Source organism: Spermophilus citellus (assembly GCF_964194105.1).
Source record: "Spermophilus citellus genome assembly, chromosome: 3".
Lineage (NCBI taxonomy): Eukaryota > Metazoa > Chordata > Mammalia > Rodentia > Sciuridae > Spermophilus > Spermophilus citellus.
Window position 1 is genome coordinate 144,480,820 of NC_138184.1, and position 19,733 is coordinate 144,500,552.

General features: G+C 36.8%; 1 protein-coding gene across 1 annotated transcript in view; it reads left to right on the forward strand.

Annotated features, from left to right (window-relative positions):
* Positions 1-369: 369 nt before the first annotated feature.
* Positions 370-19,733, forward strand: part of HIBADH (3-hydroxyisobutyrate dehydrogenase) — a 117,996-nt gene continuing 98,632 nt past the window's right edge. The window contains exons 1-2 of the mRNA XM_081288074.1: positions 370-564; positions 9,587-9,747. Coding sequence (XP_081144200.1) covers positions 474-564; positions 9,587-9,747 — 252 coding nt within the window. The 5' untranslated portion in view covers positions 370-473. The remainder of the gene's footprint in view (positions 565-9,586; positions 9,748-19,733) is intronic.

Here is a 19,733-nt window from a genome sequence, read left to right on the forward strand (position 1 = left end):
AAGTTTGTCCTTGCCTGCAACGTAGAAACGCAGAGCTACAGCTCTTGGAAAGAGGGTTTCTGGGTACAGGTGCTCTGAGGAGGCGGGAGTGAGCGACAGACACCTCCTCCCACACAGCCTCCACGTCTTAGTAAACAAGGAGACTCACGCTCTCAGGCCGAAAACGTAGATGGAGCCTGAGGGAGGGGCCAGGGCGCGGGGCGGGGGGGTATCTGGGAGTTGCTATTGGTCCACTCCCTGTCAATAAGGGAGTTGACAGTCTCCGCCCCCGATCCCGGGCCGCGCCTCTCGGCACCACGCTCCTCCCCTTGCGGGCGGACGCACTTGCAGATCAGTGAGAGCGCATGCGCGAGCGGCCCCACGCAGAGATCGCGCCAGCCCGGCCGCGGGGTTGCGCATTCGCGCATTCTCGTAGTCTGTGGGCTAGCTGGGAGGCGGTGGAGGTCACCGCGGGGAGGCGGGGCGGGGGCAGCATGGCAGCTTCCTTGCGGCTCCGAGGAGCCACCTCCGGCCTCCGGTACTGGAGCCACAGGCAGCGGCCGGCAGCAGCCAGCCTTGCAGCGGGTAAGGACCTCGCGCCTCTTCCCCAGGTTCTCGTCTGGCCGCCGGCTACTGGCGACCAGAGGGCTGAAGAGGTCTTTTCACCCAAGGTTGCTGCGGTTGGGTTGGGGTTTAAAAAACAAAATTTTGACTTGTTCCAAAGGCCTGGCCTCCACTGCGGCCACCCCTCCTGCCTGTAGTTCTGTCTCTTCTGCCGCAGTCCCCTCACCCGGCTCCAGATGTGCGGGGTTCAGAACTTAGGAAAGGGTGGGCAAGGACTTGGGGTGAAGGGAGGAGTATTTGGGCCCAGGACATGCTTCTTTGGAGTTTGGGCTCCGAGGACATTTGGAGGACCAAGCAATAGGGGCGACCCCGCATTCACTCCTGCGACCCCTGCCCATCCTGACGTCCCAGGTTGCACAGTCAGTGAAAACACTCTCGGGCCCACAACGGTTTGTGTTTAACCACCTTAATTGGGAGAGATGGATGAATAACATCCCAGCATTCCAGCAAAGTTTGTCACCCTTGACTAGCAGGGTGGATTTACCCCTCTTCTGTAACTGCTGCCTGGAAGAGTCACTTCTGTCAAATTATTAACCCAAACACTTTGAACGTCCTTAAAATTGTAGCTTCAAAACGTCCAGCCAAATTGAACCTTTCCAGAGTCCTTCCCCCATACAGTTAGAAGTTTTGAACACTAAACAGGGACTTAGGAAGAGGCAGTTTTGAGAGCTACATGAAGATCCACAGAAAACTAATTCAGTCCTTCATTTTTCCCCTGAGGAACCTGAGACCCTTTTTGGATAAATAAATTAGGATCTCCCCAGCAGGATCTAAAAAGTAGTCCTTGATTCTTCTTAGTGCCTGCATTTTCTAGGACACCAGGGCTCCTCTTATATTGAAAAAATGTTGATTTGTGGGGATACTGCCCTTATGTTTGTAAAATTGAGTTTTAACAATGCACTATTTAGTATGATCATATTTGGGATTAATAAAGCCTTACTAATGGGGCTGGGGTTGTAGCTCAGCAGTAGAGCACTTGTTTAGCATGCACTAGACCTTGTTTGGACCTCAATAGTCCCCATCTCCTGCCCTCCAAGAGGGGAAACTCACAAGTCTTTCATATTTCATTAGATGAGTAAGATGTATTTGCTGTTTAATGATTTTACAAGATGTTCTAATGATATTTGAAAGAACTCTTGAGAGTTGTGAAGGTTCTTACAATTCCTGGTAGAAGAATCTGAGGCCTAAGACTATAATACTTGCTTTTATAAATTGGAAGGACTTACCTCACAATGCTGGTTAGACTACTTTGGCATATGATCTTTAGGTTTTTTGGCACAAAGTTGTTGTAAGAATATAGATTTATGAAAAACTTTTAAATAGTTCTTTTGTGATGAAATGTTTAAAACAGATCAGCAATTGTTTTTTATTCTGTGGAATTGTTTTAAACACTCATGTTGATTTTAGTTTACTACAAAGCAGTTAACTCTTTTGAGGTTCAAATCTTAAAGATTAGAAAAAAACTTCACATGTAGATTTGGAGTTTAGGGACATTACTAAAAAGAACCATGATTAAATAGTAACATTATTTAGGGCTGGGGCTATAGCTCAGTGGTAGAGCGCTCGTCTTGCATGTGTGAGGCACTGGGTTTGATCCTCAGCACCACATATAAACCAATAAATAAAGATATTGTGCCCCATCTACAACTAAAAAAATACTTTAAAAAATAGTAACATTATTTAGTATTCTGAATTTTGTAAGCTATTTACCTTCATAGTATGTTACATGTTTATAACATATGGATGGCAATGTTCTAAGGATCCATATAATTTATTATTAAAAAAATAAAAGTTATCAGTTAATACCACACCTTAATTTTGAAATTTAGATGATTTTTGTTGGCATTTTAGACTACCAAGAAATGGATAACTTTGGATCATGTTACATTTGAGAGATCAAAATCTGTAAACTTGCATCTTTAAATTTAGAAACTAATGTTGCCAAATTTTCTAGCTAGTTTACCAGTTGATCAATGAATATCACCTTTTTATTATGTTGTCTGATTTTTTTTTTAACTCCAGCTTTATATATCTGCAGTCTAACTTTGCTATTTCCACATACTACTGTCAGGACTTACTTAAAGGAAGATGTATTCTTTAGGTTTGAAAATTTTTAGGGTAATCATAATGCCATTATATTCCTTTGGATTTCTGCCCTTTTGGGAGCAAATTCTTCTTTATTTGCCAAACACTCCTTCTCTTGCTTAATTTTCGCTAAATGTTGTCTTTTCCCATATATGGTTCATAACCTAAATGCATCTATACGTTCTTTATTCTCTCCGTTTCTTTCTTCTAACCCACTGGGCAGGCAAAAAGGGGCATTTGGCATAGGACTTGTCCCATAGTGCTACTTCATGATTATTGTTAATAAAAGGAACTAATATTTATTGACTGTCGTGTGCTAAACATTGCTTAATGCTTTACATAATTATCTCAAGTAACCTTTATAATCGTTTTCTCCTGTAGGTGCTCTTGTTGATAGACAGTAGACACTCTTGTTGATTTTAAATATTATCACCATCAATAAACAACTTCTCTTTTGATATCAGCTCAGCTAGTTATATTACCACCCTTTCTCTAACTTTATCATAAGCCAAGATGAAATAAAGATAACTGAGTCTATCATTGAAAGCATCATCTTCATTGGTATTCATGTTGGCTCATCAACATGGGCCTTATTGTTCTTGACGGCCTCAACCTCAGCAACATCAGCATTCTACTTCAGTTGTTCTAGGTCTTATCACAGAATTTGGCAGAATTTTTCTTGCTAGGATTACACAAGAACTAGTCATCTGATTGATTTAACTCTATGATTCTCATTCTGTTAACCAACCAGCATCATTATTACACCTTGTCTTTGACTCCTCCTTGTCACCCTCTAATACGACATACTTTCTTGTCTTATTTCATTAAGTACCTTTCTAGATTTATATCCAACCTCAAACTTATTTATAATTAGCAGTTTTACTGATGCCTTTGATAGTATCCTAATATTTTTTTCAGTCTTCTGCTTTAGTTCTGGGTAATATCCATTGCCTTTGGTTTGTGCCTTCCCTCTGGCTGCCACCTAGGTAGTGATATGGAGAGTCACAGAAGTTTGCTGATTGAATGCAATGCTTTGTCTTGTTCATTTATTGTTACATTTTCAGATTTCCCACAGCTTTGACTTAGGGCTGGCAGCCCCTGAACCAGACATTTGGCAGAAATGGCATTACCATGTACTGGTTTAGGCAGTTTGGAACCTGACCCTGAACTTGGGAGTCAACCTGCAATATGTAATGGTTGCTGCAATGGTTTACCTTTGCTGGATCCACTTTGTCACCTTAGTTTCTCTGTAATTGTGATAGGACTGGCTTTTATCCCCATAAACACTTTGATGAAACCTTTCTGGTTAGTAGTTATTTATTCACATACTGCTTATTCAGCACTCATTGTATGCCAGTTCATTTTCTTGTGAAAGTAGTCATAAAAGTTATGTATATGTGATAAAAACTCAAAAGGATATAAAAAGTCAGAATCTTTTCTTCAAATCTCATCCATTACTCTAACTCTCCAGGTGTAACTGCCATTTATTATATATCTATATAGAAAACCAGAAAAGTAAGAACACTATATATTATTTATAAAGTTTTGCATCTTGCCCCCCCCCCCCCACTCAGTAACTTGTCTTGGAGATTTTCCCTATGCTTTTAGATAGATATATCATATTCTTTTAAATATTGGTATAATTTACATTGCATTTAATATAAATTATCAAGTAATCTTAATGCATATTATGAATTAAGTGGCCTATTTGCAGTTATTTAATTATTTGTGGGTTTTCTGTTGTAACAAACAGTTCTACAATAAACTGTATATTTGTTATTCAGAATTTAGTGTATAATAACCTGTTTTTATAAATAAAGTTTATAAAACTTTTAAATAAAGTTTTATAAATAAAGTTGTATCAGAACACAGGCACATCCAGTTATATTTGTATTGCCTATAGCTGCTTTCAAACTAGAATGGATGAGTGGTACAGTTGTGACACAAGCCTTATGGCTTGCAAAGCTAAAAATAATTTACTATTTGACTCTCTCCTTCTTATCAATGTCATCAGGATTTATTCAGGTTTCATACATCACATTTGATTGATACATAACTTTCTTTATATTATTTAAAATTGAGAACTCTAATGTTTGTTTTTATAATGTTCTAAGTGTATGATGTTGATGTTTTAAAAACAGCTATTTGCAATGTGGTTGACGTACAATAAACCACATCTATTTAAACTCTACAATTTGGTAAGTTTGATGTCTAGGTACCTGAGAAACCATCATCACAGTCAATGCATCTGGTACCACTGCCTTAAATTTCCTTGTGCATCTTTGTATATATAAATAAGAATATTTGTATATTTTTACTGGTTTCAGATTTCTAGCTTGACAGTTTTTCCCCCCTCAATATTTTAAAGATGTTGCTCCAGTTGTATATTTCTGATAAGAAATCTGCTTCCATGCTTTCCCTCTGGCTGCTTTTAGCATTTTGATTCTGATGTGTCTTGGCATAGTTTTTTTATTTGTTGTATTGGGATTCATTAAGCTTCTTGGAGGCATGGAGTTTATAGTTTTTAACAAATTTGGAAGAGTTTTGGCCAGTGGGTCTTCCCATAATGCCATTAGTTCTTCCCATAGTTTTCTTTCTTCACTTTTCTATTTTGAGGACTCCCATTGCATATGCATTTGGCTGGTTAAACTGTCTCAGCTCATTAATTCTCTTAGCTCATAAATATTATGCTCTTCTCATTTTTAGAATTATTTTTTTCTCTGTTTTGCTTTGGGTAGTTTCTTTTGCTATGCCAGTGAAGTTATTGATCTTTTCTTCCACAGTATCTATTCTGCTGCTAATCTTCCAGTGTAATTTTCATCTTACACATTGAAGATTTCATCTCAATTAATTTACATTTGGATTTTTAAAACTATCTTCCATATCTCTACTTTTGAAATGTTTGGATCACAGTTATAATAATTTTTAATTCTAACATCTGTGTCATTTTCAGGGTTGGTTTTATCTTTTTGACTTCTAAGTGTACTTATTCCCTGAACTTCAAAGAAGTTCAACCTTTGGGCTTCAGCCTCTTTGTTCTTGTTTAGTTTGCTGACTCTCACAATTTCAACTCTAATTTTGAAATAGATGGTCAACAGATCTTCCCCTCTCTTTCTCTCTGTCTCTTTCTTTTCTCATCCTTACTATGGGAACTTTTCTTGTCCTGTCCCTACAGCCTTGGTTATAATGTTTCTAAGTTTGCTGGACATCTTTGACCTCAGGGACAGCTCATAGTTACCCTATTTAAAACTAAGCCAACTCTCCTTTTTTATTTCTCTACCTAGGGTATTGATACTACTATTCTTTTAGTGTCATTTTTGGCCCTTGCCTTGTTTCAGCCCATAATCCAATTTGTTACTTTTTTTTAGGTCTGTCTTTGAATAATTTTTCCTATTTGTCTTTCCCCATAGTTACTACCTGTTAACTGTCTTTTATGGACAGAATGTTTGTATATCTTCAAGATTCATAGATTGGATTTCATACCTTTAAGGTGATGGATTTGAAGGGTGGGACCTTTGGGAGGGAATTAGGTCATAAAATTAGAGCTTATATAATCAGAGACATGAGCTCGTGTCCTTTCTTTTTCTGCCTTGTGAGAATACAAAGAGACAATGGCCATTTGCAAACCAAGACACTTGTTCTGGCATCTTTCTTTTTTTCTTTCTTTTTTTAAAGAGAGAGAGAGAGAATTTTTAATATTTATTTTTAGTTTTCGGCAGGCACAACATCTTTGTTTGTATGTGGTGCTGAGATTCGAACCCGGGCCACACGCATGCCAGGCGAGCGCGCTACCGCTTGAGCCACATCCCTAGCCCTCTGGCATCTTTCTTACCTTCATTTTGGACTTTCCTTCAGAAATATTGTTTAAGCCACAACAGCCTGAATATTTGTTGTAGCAGCCTGAACTAAGATCTAGAGGATTTCTATTACTTTTATATTGGTCTTCTTGAATTCAGACTCTTTCCTCCAGTTCATCTATTGTATAATGCTGCCTCATTTCTCTTTCTAAAGCATAAGTGTGATCATATCATTTCTTTATCCCACCCTTCAATAACTATCTCTTGCCTCCAAAATGCAGTCACATTGTTTAGCATGCTTTAGTCTTCCATATTATGGTCACATTATTTCTTCTAATTTAAATCTACTGTTTCATTTCTTTGGGAATGCCATAGGAAGAATGGAGGACAGTGTCATACAATTGAAGAATCTAGTCATATTGACCTCATTTGAATATTGATGTTACAATTTAATAAATTCTTAGGTATTTACTGAAAGATGATAGTGTATAATGACAATGTTATCTATAAAGTTTTCAGTGTCTGGCATGTAGTAAATTTGCAATCAACATTAATGATTACTGTTATCATTCACCTCTGGCTTTCCTAGTTCCTTGCATATGCTCATGTTCTTTTTCTCTGACATTTACTTCCTTTCTGTTCTCCCTATTTGAAATATTACCTATTCTATAATACCCAGGTCAAATGCTTCCTTCTTCAAGTTTCCCAGATCATGAATTTTCCTTCTCTTTTAGTAGTATTTTTAAACAATATTTTATCCCGACTGTCTTATATTAGTATTAGATTGCATAGTGTACATCATCTTGGATTTTAAGGCTGTTGAAGGCAAGAACTGTGTTTCATTAGAGTCTTCCATGTCATCTGGCATGGGACATGTGCATAGTTGCTTAATATTTGTTGAGTATGGGAAGGATTTACGATTTGTCCTTGTCATACTGACATGTTTGACCTAAAACAGTTGCCTGCTAAATTAATATCCTTTAAAATATAGTCTTCTTAGTTTCTAATGTTTTTAGATTTTTTTTTTTTAGTTGTCAATCGACTTTATTTATATGTGGTGCAGAGAATTGAACCCAGTGCCTCACACTTGCTAAGGCAAGCGCTGTACCACTGAGCCACATCCCCAGCCCTAGATTTTTAAATTATACCTTTCCAGGGGCTGGGGTTGTGGCTCATTGGTACTGTGCTCATCTAGCATGCATGAGGCACTGGTTTGATCCTTAACACCACATAAATATAAAATGAAAATATTGTGTCCACCTAAAATTAAAAAATGTAAAAATTATCAAATAGAATAGAATTTTTTTTAAATTATACCTTTCCAACCTTAAAACGATAGTCTGGAACAATAGGACTAAATTTTCTCTCAGGCCATTTTTGTCAGTGTGCTTATGAGCATCAGAATCCTTTTACAAGCCAAGTGCAGTGGTCTACACCTGTAATCCCAGCGATTCTGGAGGCTTAGGTAGGAGGATCATGAGTTCAAAGCCAGCCTCAGCAATTTAGTGAGGCACTGAGCAACCTACTGAGACCCTGTCTCTAAATAAAAATATAAAAAAGGGCTTAGGATTCTCAGTGGTTAAGCACCCCTGGGTTCATTCCCTGGTACAAAAGAATAATAATAATCCTCTTATAATGTATACCTCTCATTCTGTTTAATTTCAAAATAAAATTTATTGTTAGATAAGTGTCATTTCTTTGTCATTGAACCCCTGTGGCCAGAAAATCAGGCAGAGGGATCCTGTTTTTACTCAGCATGTAAACTTAGCACTAGTAATGGTGATCTTGCTTGATCTTACTTGACACTCACATTTAATAAAAGTGGTAGAGACAATAATCAAATTAAAATGATTTAAATATGCTTCTAACCCAATAAGGCCCCTATTTCTTAATCATTAGAGCTTCAAATAATTTACTTTTAGAAAAATGTCATATTCAGATTAAGTTCAAGGAAGAGCAGGAATCAATAATTTGATAGGATCTGTAACATGAGAGGGTGACTGATTAGTTGTTGTACTAAACAATTTTGAAACTGGAGTCTTTCAAAGAAAAAATGAAAAGAAAACTGGCAAATGAAAGGGCAAGTGGAGTTATTTTTCTTTCTTCCTTCCTTTGATGGAGCTTTTCCAGGGCAAGGACTCCGCTTTGTCTGCTCTGGAGCTCCTCAGTACTTCATATGCAATGAATATTTGTTGAGTGGTGTTGATTGAGTGGAGTTCTAAAAACTGAGACATTGTATCTAATGTTATTTTTGTGGTAGGATAAAACTTTTTTTTACTCTAAAACTTTACTTTGAATAATGAGCCCCCAGTGTAATTTTATGAGAAACAAAAATCAGTCTTGTATATAGTTAAAGAGCCCCCCTTCCCTCCCTCTTCCTTCCCTTGATACCCTCCTTCCCTCCCTTCATTTTCTTGCCACCTCTGGAAATCCCTCTTTTCTGAAGGTGCAAAGTTGTTGAGCCCAGGTCCTGATATTGTTACCTTTGCTATTTAAAGCCTATGGAAGCATTTACCTCGCCTCCTTTCTCCTCCCCTCCCCTAGGACCACTTTTGTAAAGTAGTAACTTTGGTTGAAATATATTCTCCTAGATTTAACATTATATTAAGATTTTTTTCTTTTTAAATTTTGGTTATTGAACATATGGTCTTGGCTTGTTAAGCATATGTTTTACCATTAAGCTATACCTCCAACCTAAGATCTGTCCTAGGTGTAGGCCTTACCCATATCATTACCGGAGATAATATAGATATAAGGAACTAAAATGCTTTACATTGTGGGTAACTGACAAAGAGAAGATTTACAAATGGTAACATTTTAAAATTTATTGTTCAAAATGGCAAAAAGATGTTATAGAGGTAGAAAATAGAAAAGATTGCTTAAACTTTATGAATGTTTCATGGAGAACTAAATAATTAGAAGTAAAATTTGCTGGCACATTGTTGATACCTTTAAATGGAGTTAGGTTATTATTTTTAAACTACTCTTTTAGAAGTCTCTTTTATAGTAAACATAAATGACAACTGACTTATAAATACTGAAAGAATGTTTACAATGAAAAATGTTATCTGCCCCTATTGAAAGTAATATATTGAAATCAGTGTGTTCTAGGTCAATGGCTTCTAAGACTCCAGTTGGATTCATTGGACTGGGCAACATGGGGAATCCAATGGCAAAAAACCTCATGAAACATGGTTATCCGCTCATTATTTATGATGTATTCCCTGATGCATGCAAAGAGTTTCAAGAGGCAGGTGAACAGGTAAGGTCTTTTTTGCATATTGTTTTAGATTTTGATAATTAAAAATGAATGTATGCCAGGTACAGTGGCTCACACCTGTAATCCAGCAACTTGCAAGGTGGAGGCAGGAGTATTGCATGTTCAAGACCAGCCTCAGTAACTGTTTCAAAAAGTAAAAAAAGAACTGGGGATGTAGCTCAGTGGTAAAGCACCCCTGGGTTTAATCCCCAGTATTAAAATAAAACCAAAAACCGAAAACCAGAATGTACATTCAAATAAGTGACATCTTCTTGGAAGTATACCCAATGAAGTTATAAACCTAATTAATTGTTAACTTTATTTCATTAGCTATTTAACATTTTTTCAGGATCCAGATATACAAGAAAGGAGCACTTCCATTAGCTACTTGGGGGAAGAGGGTCTATCTGTCCTTTAACAGGTGACCTGGAACATTTCCCAAATTTGGTCAAAGGGTCTTGTTTTGCCCTACTAGTTTCCCGAAGTAGTAACTTTATTGATTATGCTGTTAAAGCAATTCATTTAGTGGAAATAGCCTTCCAAGTTAGTGAAAGGCAAGATTGTCTTAGAATGGTCTTAGAGATACAAAACTTATCTTGAGTCCTGGATCAGATAGTTACATGCTGTCTTAATGGTGGCAAGTTACTTACATCTGATGGTTTCCTCATTTGTAAAATGTGCATGATGAAAACCTATGTCATTAGACTGTGAAACTCCAATGAGAGAATATATGTGAATATATTTTGTAAATACTTTATGATAGCACTTTGTGAATACCTTTTAGCTATTGGCTATAAACCTGGAGATGACCTAAAAACACTGTGTGTTATAGTGAAGAGTTGAGTTATAAAAGATCTCTAGAGTGTTGTTTTAGGAGGCTACCATTTGTGTTTCAAGAATTTGGAGATTGGAGTTTATCACGTTGAATGATAGCATCTGCTGGTTAAGTCTTGTATATTGTTTGGATTTATTGAACTTTATTAGTAACTCAGATGACAAGAGACCATGTGTTAGTATCTGAATTTAGAGTTTTGATTTTTTTAGATATGGAGCAAGTTGTAGAGTGGTAATGGAAGGAGAATGTGATTCCAGAACTAGGAAAAATCTATAAACCTCCTGAGAACTATAGAAAAAGATGAGAGAAAAATAAAATTTAGCTGGGTGCAGTGGTGCACACCTGTAATTCCAAGGGCTTGGGAGGCTGAGGCAGGAGGATCATGAGTTCAAAGTCATTTCATCAACCTAGTGAGACTCTGTCTCTAAATAAAATATAAAAAAGGGCTAGGGATGTGGCTCAGTGGTCAAGTGTCCCTGGTTCAATGCCTGTTATCAAAAATAAATAAATAAAAACAATTTAACAGTCAACTTCTGGATGATAGACTTGAAAGTAAATACTGTGAAATGCAATGCCCAGATAAAGGACAGATTTAGGTAACTTAGAATCCATTTGCATAACTGGACATCCTGTATATTCTTCCTCCCATGGTTGTAAGCTGTCTGGAAATGGCAGCAGTCTGGTATGAGAATGTCAGTGTGATCTTGGAACTTGTCAGTAACATTGAAGCTTACTTACGCCCATGTAGTCTCTGATAACCAACCCTGTCCTCCTAGTGCAATAGGCTTGTAGATGACCTGAAGTAACTTAGAAACTTAGTAACCTTATTTGAAAGATTTGATCAATAATTTTGCTAGAAAATCTGGACAGGTGGCCTTTTGCCATCTTCAGATATGGTAAGCATTTTAAGCTGTTATTCAGTCTGAGATGAATCAATTAGCAGTTATTTTGAAGAGATAGATTTTACTTTTAGAAATAACACATCTGTGGTGTTGTCATTTTATAATGGCTTATATATTTGTAAGAGTAGCAGTGCTACTCAGTCTCTAAACTGAGGAAATATCTTCAATTGAATTCAGAATTTAACTAAAGAGAAAGATACCTGGACTGGCAAAGCAGAAGCTCATGGCCTTTTAAGTTATTATTATTGCTGTTACTTTTCCCTTTATGCCTATAGCCTTTAGACCTTACCTATGGAATAATTAAAATGATTGTCACTACTTTGTGAATCTTTTCTGCTTCTTCCTAGATTCCAGATATTTCTGATGCTCTGCCTGAATTATCTCATATTCCGAAGTTACCCCCTATCTCCATTTCCCAACAAAATTCTTGTTCTTTGTTAATTTTAGGTAGGTATGAGGCAAGCCTACTTTAAGAATAAGGCTTATCCGTGAGTACAGGAGATATTTACATATAAAAGGGAAAGGAAAAACTCTAATATTTAGTGAGCACCTCTTGTGTGTCAAGTGTTTTTCCAACTATTTTTTATCTTTGTAACATTTTATCTTATCTCATTTTATCATTTTATTATCAGGAAACTCATTTGTGGGGAAATTAAATAATATCCCAAGGTATACAGTGGGTGAATAGCAAGAGCCAGGATCTAAACAAAGATTTGTCTTTGACTTCAGAGCTTTGGCTCTTAATTACATGGTGCATAGTCACTAAATAGTGAAATTAATGTATCAGATATTTTGGAGCATCTTCCTTGATTCTGAAATAAAGCAGCTTGTTATCTATTTATAAACTAGGTTTCTGAAAAATAAAGTGCCTAGATGCTTTTTGAATACGTAGTCTCAGGTCACTGATCATATATCCCCCGTCCCATTCTCTCTTTAATGTGTGGTTCTGTACTCTTGGAGTTTGTTGGAATTAATTAATAATTATCCATTATAATGGGTTGTTTAGTGGGTATACAGAGGTTAAGTATATCTTAATACAAGACACAGGAGTTATTATTCATGATCTTGGATTTGGCAAAGAATTTTTAGATCTGACAGCAAGAATATGAGCAATAAAATTAAAAACAGATAAATTGGACTGCATCAAAGTAAAAACTTGTGCTCTAAAGAACACCATCAAGCAAGTAAAAAGGCAATCCACAGAATCTGATAAATATTTATATCTGATATGGGACTTATATCTTGAATTATAAAGAAGTTGTTTTAGTTGCCTTTTTCATTGCTATGAACAAAAGACCTGAAAAGAACAACTTAGAGGAGGAAAAGTTTATTTTGGCTTATGGTTTTAGAGATTCAGTTTATGGTTGATTGAATCCATAGCTCTGGTGCCAAGGAGAGGCAGAACATCAAGGTGAAAGGGCATGATGGAGGAAAGCAGCTCAGGACATGGCAACCTGGAAGGAGAGAGAGCTCTGCTTACCAAGGATAATATATAAACTCTAAAGGCACATCCCCAGTAACCTATTTCCTCTAGCTGCACCCTACATACCTATAGTTACTACCCAGTTAATCCACTCTCTGTCGTGGCTAGCAAGCTTTTATAATCCAATCATTTCACCCCTGAAAATGTTTGCATTGTCTCTCACACATGAGCTTTTGGGGGACTCTTCAAATGGTTTAGATAAACCATAACAGAAGTCTTATAACCCAAACATAAAAGGCAGGTAATTAAATGGGCAAAAGATCTGAAGAAGTGTTTCTTCAAGGAAGTTATACAAATGTCCAGTAAACACACAAAAAGATTCTCAACATCATTAGTCATCAGAGAAGTGCAGTCAAAACCATGAGGTATGCATACTAGGATGGCTAGAATAAAAACATTAGAGAACAGCAAGTTTTGGTGAGGATGTGAAGAAATTAGAACCCTCATAAAAATGTAAAATGGTATAGCTACTTAGTAGGAGTTCCTCAGAAAACTAAGTATAGAGTTATGATATGTTCTAGCAATTCTACTCATAGGTATATGCACAAGAGAAGTGAAAACTTGTATCCACACAGAAACTTCTGTATAACAGCATTATTCATAACAGCCAAAAGATAGCAGCAACCCAAATGTATAGCAATAGATGAATGGTTAAACAAAATGTATTATGTCTATATGATGGAATATTATTCAATAATTAAAAGGAATGAAGTACTCATATTTGCTACAATATAGAACTCTGAAAACATGCTAAATCAAAAAAGCCAGTTTCAAGGACCAGATTCTGTACAAGTCCATTCATCTAGAAGTCTAGAATAAGAAAATCTATAGAGATAGAAAGTACCCTGTTGCTTAGTGCTGGGGATGAGGTGGAGGTGGATACAGAGGAGTGATAGCTAATGGGTATAAAGTTTCTTCTTGAAAATGTTCTGAAATTGACTGTGGTGATGGTAGCACATACCTGTGACTATACCAGAAGGCTTCAAATTATACATTTTAAATGGACAAACTGTATGGTATGTGAATTATGGCTCAATAAAGTCACTTAAAAACGAGGTCTTGAGGTATAGCTCATTGGTGGAGTATGTGTTTAGCATGTGTAAGGACCTGGGTCAATTCCCAGCATGACCTTAAAAAAAAAAAAAAAATCCAAGTCCTAACTCCTGGTACCTATGAATGTGACTTTTTTGGAAACAGGGTATTTGAAGATAAAAAATTAAGGATCTTGAGATGAGATCATCCTGGATTTAGAGTGGGCTCTAAAACCAGTCACAAGTGTCCTTCCAATAGACAGGAAAGAAGACATAAAGACCCAGAGACGAATGCCATGTGAAGATGGAAGTGGACTTTAGAGTTATGCTACTGCAAGCTGAGCTATTCCATGAGCCACCTGAATCTGGAAGAGGCAAAGGAGATCCCTCCCCTAGAGACTTTGGAGGTAGTGAGGACCTGCTGACACCTTGATTTCAGACTTTGGTTTTCTGAGCTGTGAGAGTAAATTTCAAGCCACCATGCTTATAGTAATTTGTTGTAGCAGCCAAGGGAAACTGATACAGCAAATGTTGGGAATCTATAGAATGCCTGGGTTTGGGATTTGTCTTAACCACTTAGAATCTGTGTAAACATGGGAAAGTTTTTTAAAATTACCTCTAACTCTGTTTTCCCTTGTGTGAAATAAGGATAATAATCATACCTTTTTCATGGAGATATTATGAGGATTAAATGAGTCAATATGCGCAAAGAACTTAAAATCGTGTTTGTTACGTAGTCAACCAGTGTTAGCCAGAAATTAGCTTCTGTAATCCTTAGATGCATAGGACGGGATGATGTGTACCTGTAATCCTGGCAACTTGGGAGGCTGAGGCAGGAGGATTGTGAGTTCAAAGCCAGCTTTAGCAACTTAGTGAGGCTCAAGCAACTTAGAGACCCTCTCTATAATTTTTCAAAGTGTTGGATAAAAGAAAAAAATGAACTCCATTCTACACTATAAGGCAAAGACAAGACTTGGAATGAGAAATGTATGTGAAAACCATGAGACTTTTTGCTGTTTTGTAAAACAGTGCCCTGAAGGGATTAAAGGTTAAAGAATTCTGGGTGAATTTTAGTTGATTCGGACATTTTAATGCTAGATATTCACCTTGCCCCACCCTTCCACCAATGTTACAATATTAAGTGAAGCTGATGAGGTGAAAGCCAAAGTAAACTAAAGTGTCTCCCCCATCTCCCAAATTGCAAAACCTTGCCAAGTTGATTTCTGATGTTCACTGTGCTTTCAGTAAGAGATTAGCAGGGATGAAAAAGTTGTAAAATATTTAACTCAAGGAATCTAACTCAAAGAGAAATCAGCTAGTTTTCAAGATCCTCATAAAAAGTACCATATGGGTCTGGGAGTGTAATTCAGTGGTAGAGACCTTGCCTAGTATGTGTGAGGCCTTGGGTTGCATCCCTCCCCCTGACCAAAAAAAAAAAAAAAAAAAAAAAATTATTTCATGGGTTACTAAGGAAATAAAAATTTTGACATGTTCAGTATTTTACATGACTAATTAGCTTATTTATGCCTCCAAATGTTAACCTAATCAGGCATTTATAATTTATCAAATTTGTTATTTGTGGACATGACATTTCCATTAAAAATTTGGACTTTCCTGATTTAGTATCCTGTTATTATATCCTTGTTTCTGTTGGAAATTTAGATTTGACCTACAACGCATCATCACAACTTTTAGCACCTTTGATAACAATGTAACTAATGATAACCATTAGGCTTGTATATATTAGAAATAAAAAAAATCAATACATAGTCAATGTAGTGTTTTAAAAACCTGAGATTGCCTGGACCCAACTCCCAGTTCTGCTATGTGCTATCTGTGTGGCTTCAAGTAGACTATTCACCTCTCTTTTGCTTAAATTTCTTTATCTTATAAAATAGAGATAATAACAATAACTCCCTCTTAGTCCTAGAGGAGCTGCCACTGCTACTCTTCCTGTGGTGCTGGTTGTTGTATCTATACCATGTTTCTCAACACACTTTTATACCACTGTCTTGGCTTATACACTGTCTTGGCTGAATCACTAAGTCCAAAGTATTTTGGAAGAAAATTGTAGACATACTTTTAAATGAAAGAACAATGATAAAAATTAAAATTAAACTATATGATCATTTGACAGCATCCCTTTTTATGGATCTATTCTGCACTGTCCCTTCTCTCCTACTTTTATGATAAGATGCTCCTCTCTTTTTGTAACTTAAGGCTTAGCATGAAGGGCATGCAACTTGTGCTTCATTTTCATTGTCTAGGATTTTCCATGGAGATGCTGATATGTGCCAAAAGTCCCAACGTATGCATCATTTTCGTATGAGTTTTCTGGTTGAACGAGGCTTAATTAGATCCTCTTTTGTTTTCCCTTTAAAAAGTTGGAAACCATTTTGTTGTTCCTGGATCAGAAGGCTGAACATGTTTGGTTAAGTAAATCTCTTGGGCTCTAATCTGGCATCCACTCACATCTTGTTAAATAAGAACTTTAAAAGCCTCTTGCTCCATCATTGTTGACCAGATGTTTCAAGATACAGGCACAAAACGTTTTTGTCAGTCAAATGTAGTGCAATTTTGAAGTAACAGTGTGTTTTTCTACTTCCAAAGATTAAAAACCACTGGAGAAGAGGTGTAACAAGGTCATGTTCATATTGTTTCTTTGCAAGTTTCTGTTACCCATTTATTTGGAAACAATGCTGAGCTTGACTTTCCTGGCTTTTGCCTAGAAGAGACAGCAAGATTTTTCTCTTCATAGAAAGCAACTAGGCAACAGTTGTCTCCTTCCAGTGGATTTGTAAAAAAGAGGTACATTTCCTTCAGATTACTCTTGGTCCTTTTCCTTTCCCCCCCTTCAGCAGAGCATATTTTGTCTTGAATCCATCCAGTCTTTTACTCTTTATATTACACAGTTGCCATTGAGGTATCCTGTCAGACAGATTAATTAAGGTAAAATCCAGAGAAACTGGCTGTAAGAATTCTTACTGTAGATATTGAGATATACATGGAAACCAATTTCCTATAGTCAAAATTGTGATAATAAAAAAGTAGACTCATCTTAATTCATAATGGTATAAAAATGAGGCTGTTGTAATTAGCAGGAGATCTGTCTGGACAGCCTGGGCAGTCATAGCAGAGCCAAGATTCATTCAGCCAGGCTAGGAATTGTCCACAGATGTGGAGGTATTGAAGACCTGCACAGCGTGAGTCCTGCTAATGCTGTCCATTTGTATTGAGTCCCTGCAGGTGTTCCAGCCCCATCAGCCCTTTCTTACGGGGCCACACATGTCCTTCAATTTAATGTTACTAAATTTAATGTTACTGCCCGAGTTTCCTTTTTTATTTTGTAGATAGAAACCCTTAACGATAACCCAGATTACTATTTTTATCTTATAGATTGATTGGGAAACCGAAGCCAGAGGTTAAGTGATTTGTGCAAAATAGCACATGACTTCTTGGCTGAGCTGCAACTGAACCTGGTTCTCTGGCTTCCCCAAATTAGTGTTCTTTTCTCTGATCCATGCTGTCTTTGCTTATCCACTCAATTAGCAAAAGTAATTGAAGGGACTCTAATTAGTTCAGCTCCTAAAGGCTTTTGTGGTTAGTGTCAGATTGGCAAGAGGTTTTTTTTTTCCCCTTAGATTTTGAGTTGTGGCCAAATTTCGTCAATTATTTCAGTCTTGAAGTCATCACATTGATGGCAAGATTATTTGAGTGTTTGTCTATCTGTCTGATAAACATGCCTTTGTAATGCAAATTAAAGGCTGTTATTATAATATACCAGTGTATGTCATCATGAGACACCGAGCAGTTGTGGCCACTATAGTGGTGTCATTTCAGCTTTCGCTATCATTGTGTGTTTTTTCCAGGCCTGTGAGCTTTGACACTACTTTAGTATATAATTGAGGGGTTTAGCAGTGCTCTGGAAACCCAAGCATCCCACGAAGCAGATGCTAGGGATGCAGGGGGCTGATTTGGCACCCCATGCACTTGGCAGTTGGATGAATTGGCACTGCCAGTTCATGGGCATGAGAAGCTTGGAGGTGTGAAGTACCCTTAGATTTGTAAGCTAATTGCTACTGCCCTTTAGGGACTCTCAAGGAGTTATCTATATGAAATTGAATTTCTTTCAATGGAAGAGAACTCAATTCCTGCGAGGAAGCCTAAAATTGACTCTTAGACCTCAGGACTTACTGATATCTCTGAAAGATCTAGAGATGGATCTACAATAGAAGGAAAGGCCACTGAAAGATATGCTATCATTTGCATTGTATTTACTATACTAAAATGGAGATGAACAAATGGGGCTCTCTAAGTAACCATGTTCTTGAGAGTCTAGGAATAGAGAATTACAACTCTTATGACTACCATTTCTTATCTCTTCATGTTACTACTGAGCTGTATTTTTCTTGAGTAAACTTGAATGGGTTTCCAGGAAATGGTTACCTCTTTTTTTGAATCTCAGTATTTGTGTGTAAGAAAAGTTTTCATGTTAACATTTCTTTGTAATTTCATGGAAAGTTAAAAAGTTTTCACATTCTTTGTGGCCTATCCCTGTTACACATCAAAATATACATGTTGAATGTACCTCACTGTAGACTTTAAAATGTTCCATTGTTGTTAGATCGCAACATTGACAGAGAATATCTTTGTTTTGTTTTAGAGTATGAGGTGGTCTACATTTCTTCTCTGGACTTAATACACAAATTGCTAGGATACTAATTGTCTGAAAACTTAAAGAATGGTTTTTAAAATTGCTTTGTCCAGAATTTGATTTAGAAGCTTATATTTTAAGAAAAATTGAAATGTAATTATTTCTAGCTCATAATAATATTTAGATTACACACTGTATTTGGTTTTCCATTCTTTGACTTTCATCAAATGCACATAAAAGATAAAAAGAAAATGTTATATAAACTTCTACCACGTGAAAAGCAGAGACATTCCCATTCCTAAGATGCTTTCTCGTCACTTCACATTTTCTGATAGAAAACAGGTCAGTTTCTCCATACATGATGTTTGTTGAATAGTGTCAGTTTTTACATGTGTAAGTCATCCTGGAGAGAAGTCTTCAATTATTTGATTGATAGTCCTTCATCTTTTTTTACATGGAAAAACAAAAGACTTTAGAGAAAGTTTTGTGACAATTGGGGTGATGGGCTCCACTTCTGTTAAAGGAGAATTTGAGTCAAATAGTACATTCTCAGTCTGTCCTGACCTCTTTGGTTCCCAACTGTCTGGCCATGTGTATCAAACTGTACATGTGAGAAAGAGAGAGAGCCGAGAGCAGGGGGAAAGTGTGAGTGAGAGTGTGTATGCATGCTTGCACACACATATATACAGAGCATCTTTCCTCTGTAGTATGTTTATGGTCATTTTAAAGCAGAAACGAGAATTGAGAGGGTACCCTGATAACTATTCCTGTGTCTCTTGTACATACAGTTTCCCCATGAGTTCTGATAACTCCCCATATCCTGGTAATACTCACAGTCATTGCAGGAAGTGTTCATGTCCTGTACTGACTTTTGTGAAATGGAGTGATTTTTTTTTCTTTTTTGTTAGTTTGAAAATAGAAAGTAGAGGATGGTGGTTGTTTGTATTGAGATTTTGCTAACGGATTTTGTTGCCCACCAGATTACTCAGTATCCTGTAGTAGTGCTACCAGCTCTGTTGTAAAAAAATAAATATTTTTAAAAATTTTGCCCTTTTCCCATTTACTCCCTTCACATTTTTAAAAA